The sequence below is a fragment of the Eimeria necatrix genome, genomic scaffold (assembly GCF_000499385.1).
Source record: "Eimeria necatrix Houghton genomic scaffold, Enh_scaff74, whole genome shotgun sequence".
Lineage (NCBI taxonomy): Eukaryota > Apicomplexa > Conoidasida > Eucoccidiorida > Eimeriidae > Eimeria > Eimeria necatrix.
Genome location: NW_013654563.1, coordinates 61,078 through 74,464, shown reverse-complemented (window position 1 = coordinate 74,464; position 13,387 = coordinate 61,078). Strand labels below are relative to the sequence as shown.

Here is a 13,387-nt window from a genome sequence, read left to right as displayed (position 1 = left end):
GGAGCTTTAGTGCGAAGGCAGTACTATGGCGCTTGCTGTTGATCGTAAGAGGGCAGCTAGCTGGTGACTCATAACCGGTTAGCACGTACAACAAGCGCAGCAACTTCTTACAAATAACTACGTAAGACAATTTAGCAGCATGATAGCATGTGTAAACTAAAAGTGTCTGTGCATACCCTAAGATTGGGGCTGGCGAGGACGCCAGCTCATTTACCGGGCACCGCCCTGTACGAGTGCCGGGTCTATGATTCTCGATTTTTAAAGGACGTTCGATTGACAGACATGAATGATAACGGGTCATTAGTTGTTTAGTATTGTTTCATGATGTATGTGTGTCGCTAGTAGAGAATTTGCCAGAAGGGCTCCCTATTTGTGCGACAGGTAGTAACGTAGTAGGAAAGGAGAACGCTGCGCACTACAGGAGCCCTGTTTGTCTCCAGTCAGAGAACTGAAAAGATATTGAGAAGCCAGCAGCTTCAACACACTCATCTTTGTTAGCCCCAGTCACCTTAATTACTCTATGGGTAGCGCCACAAGTAGTTGTATCCCCGCTGTGGAGACAAAACAAGCAGGACAAAGGACCGAACTGTCACCCTCTCTGATGTTCTATTCCGGGAAACGTGGAACTGTCCTTCCACTGGTCACGCCTGTAGAGGCTGCAATTCGTGAGGCCAACTAAAAGGGCGCCTCAGAAGATGGTGTGAGTGTCCTCAAAGTTCCAAATAGCTCTCCTTCTTACTCATTCCGAAAGTCCGCTTGCATATATTTCCATTCACTCACTTAAGTCCTACTAACTACTGTGACAATTTTTTTAGCAGACACGGCAAGACGTAGTTGGCGAACTCACTTCTGCTATGAACGGCTGGATCATGCTCAATGTTTTGAACAAAGGGTTAGCAGTTGATACATGCTTGTGGCTATCTCCTTTTATACGTAAGAATACAAGTAAAAGTATTCTAATGATAAAAGCATATCGTTTGGCAATGGCGCCCTAGAATATCGCGAAATTCAGTAGAAGTACGTCTGCGGCTCAGTAGTGCGTCTGAGGAATGGGGATCTATCGCACTGCTAGGGAGCCATAAACCAGAGGGCTGGATGCACAATAATAATTTCACTGAAAGTGATAGAGTGCCTAAGCTGAGTGGTACAAAGTCGTGAGCATTGAACGCATTCCATATGATTGGTATGTGCCAAAACGCGAACGTCCTCATCACAGGCGCCCAATCATACCAATCATACCGTGCTTGGAATCTGCCTCCATAAGTTTTTCTCTGCAGGTTTCGTTAAATTTAAGGGGAAAAGGGAATAGCCTATGCACGAAGCAGTGGTTGAATATTCATTCATGCAGAAGTGACTGACGGCAATCTCTCCCGTGGCGATGATGGGGCTTGTTTTATCCTACATCAGATGATAGGTCTTTTTTTCAAGATAATCAACACTGATGTGTCCTCTTCTACTCTTTTGTCCTGGTTTCCAATTTTATGTATGGACCAAGAAGCTGTTGAGCGGATGATTTGTGTTGGATGTGGTGAGGTCACTCTTCGCGTAGAAACAGCGTAGCGCTACTCGAGACACAAGGGTCGTCCACAATTCACAATTTAAGCTCGTAAATTACATCCATATAGAAGTTTAGGGTATGGACAGGAATCTATGGAGCTACAGTCATCTACGAGCTCCACACCCTGTTTGTTCATGATCTAGAGCATGCATATCGTATGGCGTTCGCTCAGATACGCTTTACCAGTGATGATGCCACTCTTGAATGCATATGGAACGATATTATTCCTCTTGTAAGAAATTAAATGAGTCTACTGGAGTAAATTCATTCAAGGATTTTTGTATCACCCCACACTACTTGGGAATGAGTGAGCTCCAATACGTCACTCCTTCACCATTGCCGCCGACACGATCGTCCGAGCTTAGCTATTTGACGCTGGCCAGCAAATTTTTACTTTTCGGCCACTGATGGCACCAGTGGGTTAACGTTGCAGAGCACTGCTGGGACGTTGAACCCGGGCTTCTTTTGCGCCTGTTGTGCAGCGGTGTCAACAGATTGCCGTCTGACAACTGGCTGGCGAAAGCAACCACTTCCAGCCATTGCTGCCAACGTCTCCGGGAGACACATGCGAAATGTGCTTTCGACGAGAAAAGCTGTGCTAGACTTAATGGCCTTGTGCGAACATGGTATACAGAGCAGAGGCACTTCGGCTAAACTTCCTTGAAAATTAAAGTTGAAGATGTCGACGGTAAAGGCGATGAGCTCCGATGTCCATCGAATTTCTTCTGTAATGGATGAGTTGACACAGAAGCTGACCTTGCTCACGTTTGCCAGCCATCAAGTAGGATAGCCACACGTTTCCGCATTTGTACACGGTGTACTTGGCCGCCCTTCGTTCTAGCGTGGTGTTCCATCAGTTCTAACAGTGCCACTGAAAGATAAACAACTTGGTAAAGTAACCAGTATGCCAGAAATGTAAATTTCACAGAGTACTTGGATGCAACAAGTCCGTTATCTTGAAATATTCCTCCTGTAATTCGCATAATAGATATCGGGTCAGTGAGTTTCAGGTGTTGGAAGCAATTCAGGACAATGATTCTGGGCACCTTTCAGAGATACTTGGACCTGAGGTTTTGAGACGCATGGCGGAGCAGACTAGACTTGAGGAGCTTTACCATGGGAGCACTATAACAAGCGATGAAGCTGCGGTAGCATCTCTAGATGTTGATGATCTGCAGGAAATTGTTGAGCAGTTGGAGAGGAACACCAGGGAATTGTGCAGAAAACTGCGAGAGGTGCCAAACGTAGTGCAAGAGTTGAGGGGCTTGCAGGAAGTGAAACCCGTCAACTCCATGAAATTCATTCATGCTCTGGCAGATATGCAGGTGAGTCGCAACTGCGAAACTGAATGCAGGAGGATGCATAATTGTCGCAGTGACTTGCACTATATAGCGGCTACACTTATGTGCAGTTGAGACTAGTGAGACAGGAGAAGCCTTGCTAGGCTCGCAAAAGTATTAAGAGAGGAAAAGAGTCCATTCGAACAACGACCACTGCGTATGGTTAGGGGTGACATAAAGACACGCCTGTCCTTTTCAAAAGTGGCATCGCAGGAGGTAATGCTGAAGCGACTTACAACACCTGTAGAAGACGAGAAGGCGAACGACGATCTATTACAGATGTACCTCCAACAGGAGCGCGCCGCTGCAGAGCGTCGCGCTGAGTTGGAAGCCCAGCTGTCACAGCTACGTACTGCAAGGCAGAAGCACGCCTCCAGATCATCAGAAGCGATTGCAAAGCTGAAATCTGACCTTCATGACATCCAAAGCACCACAGAGCAGCGGTTGTGGCAGATGAACGAGGAATTTGCCAGGAAAGACTCGCAGCAGACCCGTGCTTTCCAACGAAAAACGGGAGAAGCTGCTGCATTCAAAGCCCAATTAGAAAAACGTGGGGCTAGTCAGGCAGCGGCAGCACGAGAGGATATGGATGTGAGGACTCGAAATCAACGAATAGCTAAACAGGAACTGGAAAACTCGGTGAAGTTGCTAGACAAGGAGATCGCCCAAAATGAGAGAGGTAATTCTTCAGTGTAAACTCAGCTCTCTGGTGAAGCCTTGCACTGGCAGAATCAACCTTTTTTATCTATGCTGCTCGTGCAGAAGAATTGTCAATAGAATGTATTCTGGTGATCGGTTGTTGTGTATTCTCAAACTCGTGACCCCATACGCATGCAGAGATTCAAGCAATGAAACTAAGAAACCGAATGGATGAAGAGTCTCTGGCCTGCCTGACCAGAGCTTTAGATGCAATCGATGCGGAAAAAGAGAGGAAGGACAGTGCAGAACGCATCTCCAGAGCAGTTTATGCGAGAGCAGAAGCAGATCGAGCGAAAAAAGCAGTCGCCGCTTGCCTGCTGCAATCATACTGGCGTGGAATCAATCAGCGTGAAGAATACATAGCGTTGAAGAGGGCAGCGGCGCGGAAAGCGAAGAGAAGAGCGAAACGTACCAAGTGAACGAGCTCGGAGCGGTCCCACGTCGCATCTGTCGGCGCCTGGAGGCCAGGAAATGGAATTATTCGGAGTATCTGTATGCAAATTTGAATCTAGAGAAGCTCAGCAGGAATATGGTATATATCTTTGCGGCGGCACTTCACTACATAGCTCAGAGACAAATCAAGCTCTTTCTCTTATATGGGTTCGGAAGCGTGTTGGACTTGAAGCAAAAGTATCTACGCAATCGTGCTAGTAGTAACTGGCGAACGATTAACGGTTTTGCTTCGTGCCTTGTTGAATTTGCCAAACCACTGTTGACTGCAGCAATGTATCGTGCATGTAGATTATTAGGGTGGGCGTGACACTTCAGACTAGTGAGTGAACTGTAACAAAGTGCACGTGATTTTCAGACAAAGCAGCAAAATTCGGAAAGGCTTCGCATTTCTGAGTAGGTCAAATTCGTTGCCTCACACAGAAGTATGTGTCTATACAAATCAGGGAAGCTCGGGACGTAATCGGCATTCGATGCCAAAAAGTGTGTTTGGACCCTCATGGTCGCCGCAGCATATGCTGCTTCTGGAAGCCAGCTTCGTCGGCGTCGACACAAGCCGAGCTGAACCGCTGTCCTCAGTGTTTTCTTGCCTTTGAATTCGCTCCGTGGTTTTGCGGGAATTTGTTGGGAATCCGTCAGAAGTAAACTTTAGGACTTCCGCTACACCTGCGACTCGCTCAGCGTTTTGGCTTTCTCCAGTAGGCTGCCTTGCAGGCCCCCTTGTGCCCTGTGAATATTTTCTACTCTCTTCTGCGTTTTCTTGCGTTGTTGAGCTCGACTGAAGCACGGCCACGTCATTCTTTCCCGCATTGTGTTTGCGGTTCTGCTCTTCTTTTCCATTATCACCTTCTGCTCCTTCGGCTGGTGCGGGCGTAGTACCTGTCGGAGAATGCCTTCGATCCAACGCTTGATTTCTTTCCTGGGTTTTTCTTTTGTGGACTTGTTTTGTCTGCTGTTCTGAGTTTCCATGAGAGTTCTTTTTTGCAATTCCCGATATTGCGTTTGCATTGGCATCTTTGTGTTTCTGTGTCCGTCGCCCCCCATCTGCACTCTGGTCGATTTGCTGTGCATGGTCGTTCAACTGACCTTGAACTTCATTTTTCGTTGGTAACTCTGCAGCAGGCAGATGCACATGCGTGTACTAAGAAAGGTTTCTGCATGAATATCAGGGTGTTAGGCATTGCCTTAAAAGTCGGTGAATTTTACAGATTATACCGCTTGCGAATTTCGCGGAGCAACCAGAAACCGTACCCTCTTGCAAGATATTTTGCTGAAACCGCTTCGACTCATTTGGTGTGCCTGCGCGAGAATTCAAGTCCCTCCGTTTTTCGCTTTGCACTCGAGGTTTCTTGGAATTACTTGCTCTTTGATGCTTTTTGTCCTGGATCCCCTGCGCAGTGCTCGCTGGCAATATCGAAGTCTCTTCTTCATTCTGGCACTTTTCCTCTTGGGAGTTGTCTTTACCCAATGTGTAGTAATTTTTATCTCGTGCAGGAGCCCTAGATTGTTTTGCTTTTTTTTTTGAATTTTCAGCAGGATTTACAGCAGTTCTACGGACCTCATTAACCTGTAACTCCGCCTTCTGTTCATCTATTTTCACTTCACGGGACCCTGGCAAAGCTCGCCACGAACCGTTTTCTTTTTGTGTTTTCGATGTTCCTGTGTTGTTTATAGTTGCGTCATCGTATTCGCTCCCTGCACAATTGGCTAGGGAAACTGGCAGCTCTTTCTTGTGTTCTTGTGCGCCCGACTTTTTTTTAGTTTTTCGGGTCGTTTCATTTCTTTCAGCATGAACTTCAGAAGACGTCAGCAAGGCGCGCTCTTGTCTTGGTCTCGACTTTTCTTCGATGCTACGTGCAGTTTCCTGTTTGCGTTTCTCGCTATTTTTTGAGGAAGGCCGCAGCGTCCGTTTATGTCTTTCTTGGCTCGATTTTTCTTTCGTCCTAGTGGATTTTTTTCCGGAAGCTTTGGCTTCTTCTCGTGAAGATTGCCCTTCTTCTAGAGAGGCAAATATGTGGGGTGAGGTGATGCCATCGTTGGGAGCCTTCTTCTCTCTGTGCCTATGTTTCTTCGAATCAGGGCGAGTCTTGTGATCTGTGCGGTGGTTTTTGTCATGGCGTTCCATTCCACGTTTCATATGCGCTCTTTGCCCTCTAGTTTTTGTATCTTTTCCCGCATTACGACTTTTGTACTGCTGGCGCCTTTTGTTGTTTCGGAGATTGCAGGAGGGAGAAGTTTGGGCTGGCTGTGTAGCGTTATGGATGCGTTTGTGTCTCATCGGGCAGAGCCAGCAAAGCCCTATGAACGTGCCCTTGCTTCCCCTTGAAGGACACTGAAGTAGCCGTTTGCAGCCACACGCCCTAAGGCGAGTGAAGCAATTGCCCTTCATCTTCTTGCACTGGGAGCAAAAGCGCCGAAACGGATCACAACATTTTAAATGCTTCCTACAATAGCGGCTACGCAAGCTCGTGACGCTTTTCCCTGCCTTTCCAGAAACCTTCTTGCATTGTTTCTTGCACGTGAAGAAGGCGTAGGAAAAAGATTTTCTGCACCTTTGGCAGCTCCTTGGTCCACACTTTCCACAGGCCTTTCTAGCTCTCACCGCAACTTTTGCTGACCCTTTGTACAGTTTCTCCATAACTTTAGCCGTCAGCTTAAGCGGCAGCGCCACTGCCTTACCGAGGTTACGCACTACAAAACTCATGGCTCTACTCCACTCAAGGAAGGTGAAACCTCAGCCAGCTGTAGTGTAAGAGTGTGGGAAGAGGTGAGGATGTTAGGCATTCACCCACTGCTCCGGTTATTCTAATTTCATGCGGTATAGACTACGGGCCTCCGAGTACCTGGGGGCGAGTAGCTGGGGGCAGTTAGTGTCGGTTCAGCTCTATCCTGGGACTCATCCGAAGCATGGATGGTGAAAGATTGTACTCATATTCAGTGGGGAATGTTCTGTATGTGGTGCTTATAAGCGAAACTGTAAGAAAAAGCGGATCGACGGTTTCTTCTAGGGTGCTCACGCAGACGAGGCGCATGCTGCGTCTGAAGGGTATAGCTAGCTGTGGCTGTGCAATAGTTTCTCCCACACTAAAGAAATGAAATCGTGAGTGGCGGCAGAAGAAATGCTGCGGCAACGATTAAGAGAGCTGATGGTCCTTTTTCCTTGTGATGCACTGAAACAAATAGTTAGCACATGAAACCACGCACTTCGATAGTTGATGGGTTTTCCCCTGTGCATTATGATGAGAGCAGGGAAATGCCCCCTTTTTCTGCTGTATATAATGTTTCTTGCCCTAAGTAGCACAGTGGTGTGCATTTCGGAAAATGAGCCTCACAGGCTCGCTTCTTCGATTGTAGGCTCTGTCGCCTTCCGCTTGTTTTTCTTTCATGAGCACCTCACCAGCGCAACAATTAATATGTGCTGCTACTGCACATTCCCGAAAACTCAGCGGTAACGAAGGCCATGTGCGATGTATCCTGTGACTTGAACGGGGACACCGCCGTCTTTCTGTGGCATGATTGAGTTCCAGGATTGTGTTATTATTTTCGAGCGGCATGCCTAGCACAAAGCCTGTGCTACACCATACCAGAGAATTCGCACATACAGCAACATGCCAAAAATTCTGACATGTTTTGCAAGACAGGCGAAGACAATGTCATGAAGTAGTTGGAGCAATGTTTCTGCATGAGGACCACCCAAACCATAACACTGGATCCAGTGAACTGCCCATCAAGAACCGGGACGGCAGGGGCCTGCACTACTGGAGCTACTGAGGAGGTGAAATGAAGAAGAGACAAAACCAACAGTTGTTGAATTTTAGCTTATGCTGCCTCTGTAAGCACGGCCGACGTCGACTCCAGGAGTTCAATGGCCAAACAAAACCACACTAAGCGTTCGTTCATAAAATAATCTGCTCTCGGAAAATCTATCCTTCTCGTCACAGTGACAGAGGGGTTGCTGTCTGTGTGGCCAGCCCGTCTACAGAGGTGTGCCACGCAGCCACGCAGCCAGTCTTGCGACGACTTAGTTCCCGGCTGCTGTCCCAGAATAGTTGAACTTATATCAACCGTCTCATTCCATAAAAAAGATTCTAGCTTTTCTTTTAGTGGCAAACGCTGGTGCTTTCACGCCCACTTCCAGAGTATGCTGAGTTCAGGTCCTATAGGATCAGTGCTTGAGTACGTCTAGCGGCCCCAGCTCCCAGGCTTCAGGGGTTACCAAACTACCCACATTTTCCCATGTTTACGAAAATAAGACAAAGTCAGTTGTTGGGACGTTAACTTGGTCCTCCATGCCAGCCGTTAGTCTGTGCACTGAATGCGTCTACTGTATTGGTCACCGGAGCGTGCGAGGTGACCCCACCACAGCAATCCCCGAGTTAGTCATGAGTTCCCATTTCTTGAATGTCCCCTAGCAGCAGACAGAAACTAGGACTAAGGAATAATGGATGGACAGGATGGGGCCGGACAGGCCACATTTGTCCCTGTTTCACCAGATCCAGGAGCAGAGACTGCTGCAAAGACACCACAAGCACGAGCCCTGGTTAAGAGCGGAGCTGACAATCCGGCGCCTGATAAAAAACCGAAAAATGCTTTCTCCAGGTTTTATGAGGGCGTATCAACAAAAAGGCTTCGTGTCGACAGCCGCATTCGCCACCTCTTCGGTATGAGTCTAAGTATTGCTTACGCAATTCTTGCACTGTGGGTTGTAACCTACAAAGAATGCCCTTTAGACGACCTTGGTAATCCGATACCAGACTACCAGCCCCCACAGCCTTGTGTTCTCGATGATATGGGAGAAAAAGTAGATCCTGATTGCATAGACCCTCCTGATGCATATGCTCGGGTGGAAAACATATGTTACATGTACTTGGTCAATGAATTCGCTTTACATGTAACTTACGTCCTGTATGTCAAAGTATGGACGCTAGGAGGAAGAAGCGTGGGATTTTGGAAGGAAATGTCGGGGTACATTGGCTATTTTGTTGTCGAGTTCATTCTGAATGCTGCCCCCTATCACATTCAAACCTTTCCAGAAGTCCGCGAAGTTTTACCCTTCCTTAACACATTTACATGGCCATTGTACGCTGCCTTTATATTCGGATCAATTCTTCTAATTCCCTTGGGTGTGTACCTTGCAACGACTAAGGACCAGGCTAGGCGAGCTCTGACTTTCCACCTACCTGGCATCATATTCTTTGGAGTAGACGTGTTTAATCGTACAGTCTTTTCACCAGTTTTCGACACAATGCAGCATAAGTTTGCTCAGCTACAGCTTAGTGCAGTCATATCTTTTGTTGGGGAGTTAGCCGTGGCAAATTTCTACGGATCAATTTTCTTGCCTGGGACGCACAAGGCCACAGTTGTAATGGTTGAGTTCGGATACAACCTCTCTTATCAAGTTTACCGTGAGTTGCCCTCTGTAAAGGAAGGGCCAACTGAGGAGCTCCTACCGCAGGAGAATGAAGAAAATGAAGATGGCGTGCGTGCCCTTCTGGAGGGGCTAGATGGCCCTGAAAGCAGCAACGTTTTGAAGCAGAGCTCAGAAAATTCTACATCTGGGCTAGGAGCCAGAAAGAGTGGGCATTCATATGCATCTAGTAATGCGCGGCAGGCATGCACTAGTGAACGTAAGCCTACATCTGTGGAGGGGAGTGTCGCCGGCGATGCAGACACATATCAACGCACTCGCACAGATAGATATGCAAGTGCCAGCCACCAGCGGGGAGGCAGAGCATCTGAACAGAGAAGCCGAAACTCGCGATTGGGGTCAAGAGCCTCAACATTCAGCGCTGCAGCGCGTCAGAGCCGTGTGCTCGCCCCGATTCTCGCGTCTGTCGAACACTTTCCTCCAAGGGAGCCCTACGTTCCAGTGCGCCCTGACGGACCTGATCCCTTAGAGCTTGACAAAATCATTTGCTGTTTCTCGATTATCTGGGATGCATGGAGGTACTTACTCATCCGTAATGTGCTGATGAAGGCTTCGAGTATTTACCTGTACCTCCTTATGATTCTCAAGGATTTTGCATTCTCCTACTGGCATTTTGGGTACGCGTTTACGGAGAGGAAAATTTTAAGTGCCATCGAGGGTACCACAGCGGAGGAGCATACGTTTTGGGATAAAACCAAAACTTTTCTGGTTAAGGCATTTCAGGAAGCCATAGTTAGGCCATTTTTTCTCACTAACTTCTTGTCGACAACAGTTTGGAGAACAGAGGTGATTTTTGGAATGAACGAGAAACGGCAGAACTACAGCAACAGCGTATATGGAGAACCACGCTCTGGACCTCAAGAGGACCGTGTATCGTTCCGGAAAACGTTTAAACATGCTGGCGCGCGAAAGCCAACAGCTTCCGATTGGGCTTACGCACTTTCTACAGTAGCAGTGCAGAAAACGAAACATACGAAGGGCTTTCTAGGCAGCCTCTGTAGTGACCTTTGGGCTTTACTAGTCCTCACTGTGCGGCGTGACTGGCGACACTGGAAAGAAAATACTCTAAGCAGGTACAAACACCCAGTGGAACATTGGAAAAAGAGGCTCAGCACTTCAAAAGGCGTGGCCTCAGGGTCAGAGAAGCTGGAGAAGCTGAATTATGACGACCTTGAGTTGCGGTACCATTTCGCTAATGAGTGTTGCATAATTCGCCACGTGCCAGCAAAACCAAAAACACCCAAGCGGCGGAGCACTTCCCAGATCTCGTCAATGGCAGAGGAGTTGCAGCGGCCTTCAGGACAGTCAGTATTTCGCCGAATTAATGCAGTTTGGCTCTCAAAAGTGGTAAAGGAAATCCAGTCCTGCGTGTACAACCGGTGCTGGCCACGCCTACTTCAGAAGCTTATTTCATCAGCTGTCCTCGTTGCAACTGAACTGTTCGCTGAGAACAGTACTGTTGGACTACTACCGTCTTATCAGCAGGTCGGGCCTTCTAAATATACCTGTCGAGGGTATCAAGTGGTTACAGGCAGTTATTAAGCTTCAGTTGTGTTCACAGCAAGCCTAATCTGCGAACCTCCATACCGTAGGCCGTTTGTTGCAAATTAGCCTGCACTGTAAAAGCAAAAGTATGGTTCGGTGAGGGGAATGCGGTGCTTTCCTTAAAGGTGACATGCGGATGTTTTTGCCTCCTTGCGTGCAGTATGGCTTGTTTAGGGACCCGATGGGACGCTTCAGGGTCATTTTCATTTTTGTTATGGACATCGCTGAGGTCTCATCCGTCTGGTATACGCAGGCCCAATCACGTTTTTATCAAAGCATAAAATACGGTTATAATCTCTTTCATAACTTTCCAATGATATTGCTGTGCTCTTGCAACTGCGCGGCCCAAGTGATGAACTTTGCAATGGTTCGCTATATTCGTTTCGCTCCTATTTGCGGCGACAAGCGCGTCCTTCCTGAAAACGTGAAACAGGATATGCTTATGCACCTCAACCTTGTTAAGTACTGGGATCAACCAGAGATGTAGCCAAAACGTTTGACTGGGTTCATGAAACAGTTGAATCTGCACTGCAGTGAACTCTGTGTGGGCCTGTAAAACAATTTCAAGCCCCGTCAAGCCCACGGAGACTGGATAAATAAAAGTGGATGTGGTTGAATGCCAACTGCTGGGGAGCAAGAAGGGCTGCCACAGTGCTTGCCTTGGGCTGCATAACCACCATCAAGAAAAATTTATCTTCTCAAGGCAAGTACTGACAGAGGCTACCAGGCATGACCGCTGTTGGTCTAAGGTGCCTCACGCAAACGCAATGAACTTATGTGCATCGAATTTGGCATCGGCATTTACTGGAATTTCGGAACCCGAGGACTTGACGACAGCGCTGTTCGCCACACTTTACTGCAATTTCATGCAGCTTACCAGCGACCGATTAGTCACCTGTAAGCCCGATAAGAGGCGGGCAGGGACAACATGATATACGCCATCACCAAAATGTTTTTTATCTAAATTTGTGCTGCAATTTCACAACAAGATTGCACATTATTTAAAGCGAAGCAGTGCTGCCCTCTCTGATTTCTGACGACTCTCTGTACAGAGGTGAGCACGCATTCTCTATGGAAATGACATACTCATTTTACATTCGACAGCCAAATTGTGCGAAGAACCTTTGCACAAGAGGCGCAACAGAGGCAGCAAACACCTGCGTTTTCGTTGCTCGGCAATAACGTTCAGAGTAGCGGCAAACGAAACCTTTCTTGAACACTTCATCTTCTTTCATTGACGCTCACAGCAGAAGCCAGTAGACATCATCATAGCTAGAATTTGAGCTTGAAGCAACCTGCACTGCCGGGAACTCTCACGTTTTGTGCCACTGTGTGCCGAGAGGAGGGAGAAAGAGAGCTAGTAGGGTAGTTGCAGCGCTGTACCGAATCTCCACAAACCCACCAGGCGTGATGTTACTTGCCTTAACACTGAAGCCTCTTTGAGCGCGTTGAGCGGAGGCTCCAAATACATGCTAAGTTCTGCTGTACATGCAAAGTTCTGCTACTACAGCTGAGCTTGTTAGCCCCCGTACAGACATTTGGCGATTTGATGAGCACCACTATTCAATAACCAAACACAAGTATGTGGCTTGACAAAGCCGTCAGGATACTCGGGGCGTCGAGTCCTACACGCCGTGCTGTACCTACTTTTACTGTGTGTGTTCATCTACACTGAAACAGTTGCTGTTTGAGCTTTAGGGTATAATGTTTTGATCTCTAGATCGCGGTACTGTCACAGCGGAAAAAATCGTGTTTTTCGGAATCCTCAGGTCTGGTAGAATATTGTACAACACTGCATCAGTCCGACCCTTTAGCACAAAGCTCGCTCTGTACTAACGGGTCGGGTTGATGCCTCTAGAGCTCACTCTGGAGGCGGTCTTTAAAACTACAGATTCGGGTTGTTCGATGCCTTGTTCTGCGTTCGGTACACTAGACAAAATCTTACAATGCGCATGATGTGGCTGAAGCGCAGTAGGTGTTTACAAATACGAATAAATTGTAGACTTCTTACTGCAGATGAGCGCATTCTTGCCTTACATCTAACAACTCTTGACACTATCAAGGATTTTGCTTATGCTCGTCGAATGTCATGCACGGGCGCCTAGAAAAAAAGCGCACGGAAAAGGAGGAGTTTCCGCAGAACGCTACTGCCAAGTTTTTCACATTCTCATTATAGGTCAAATGGCGAAGCCATTTATTCTACCCGTTTTATGGTGAATTCATGCAAGTTAAGACGGGCGCGAAAGCTTCTGTTTGGAAATGTCCCGTAAATGCTCTCGTATTAGTCTGCAGAGGTCCTCAATCGGGAATGAATCCGTCTCACTGCTCTGCTGGATCCGACAGTATTTTCATATTTACCTGCCAGAT

The 13,387-nt window shown here is 47.5% G+C and overlaps 3 protein-coding genes across 3 annotated transcripts; 2 read left to right on the top strand and 1 right to left on the bottom strand.

Annotated features, from left to right (window-relative positions):
• Nucleotides 1-2,237: 2,237 nt before the first annotated feature.
• ENH_00074180 (IQ domain-containing protein D, related) lies at nucleotides 2,238-4,016 on the top strand (the record flags this gene model as incomplete). The annotated part of the gene is made up of 4 exons (XM_013582780.1): nucleotides 2,238-2,339; nucleotides 2,569-2,883; nucleotides 3,112-3,577; nucleotides 3,736-4,016. The coding sequence occupies 4 exons, from the start codon at nucleotides 2,238-2,240 to the stop codon at nucleotides 4,014-4,016; spliced, it is 1,164 nt and encodes a 387-aa protein (XP_013438234.1).
• A 1,108-nt stretch (nucleotides 4,017-5,124) lies between these two features.
• Nucleotides 5,125-6,685, bottom strand: ENH_00074170 (hypothetical protein, conserved; the record flags this gene model as incomplete). The annotated part of the gene is made up of 2 exons (XM_013582779.1): nucleotides 5,125-5,201; nucleotides 5,299-6,685. 2 exons carry the CDS (start codon nucleotides 6,683-6,685, stop codon nucleotides 5,125-5,127), a joined length of 1,464 nt encoding a protein of 487 aa, XP_013438233.1.
• Nucleotides 6,686-8,488: 1,803 nt separating this feature from the next.
• Nucleotides 8,489-11,507, top strand: ENH_00074160 (hypothetical protein, conserved; the record flags this gene model as incomplete). The annotated part of the gene is made up of 2 exons (XM_013582778.1): nucleotides 8,489-10,960; nucleotides 11,181-11,507. 2 exons carry the CDS (start codon nucleotides 8,489-8,491, stop codon nucleotides 11,505-11,507), a joined length of 2,799 nt encoding a protein of 932 aa, XP_013438232.1.
• Between the last annotated feature and the right edge of the window lie 1,880 nt (nucleotides 11,508-13,387).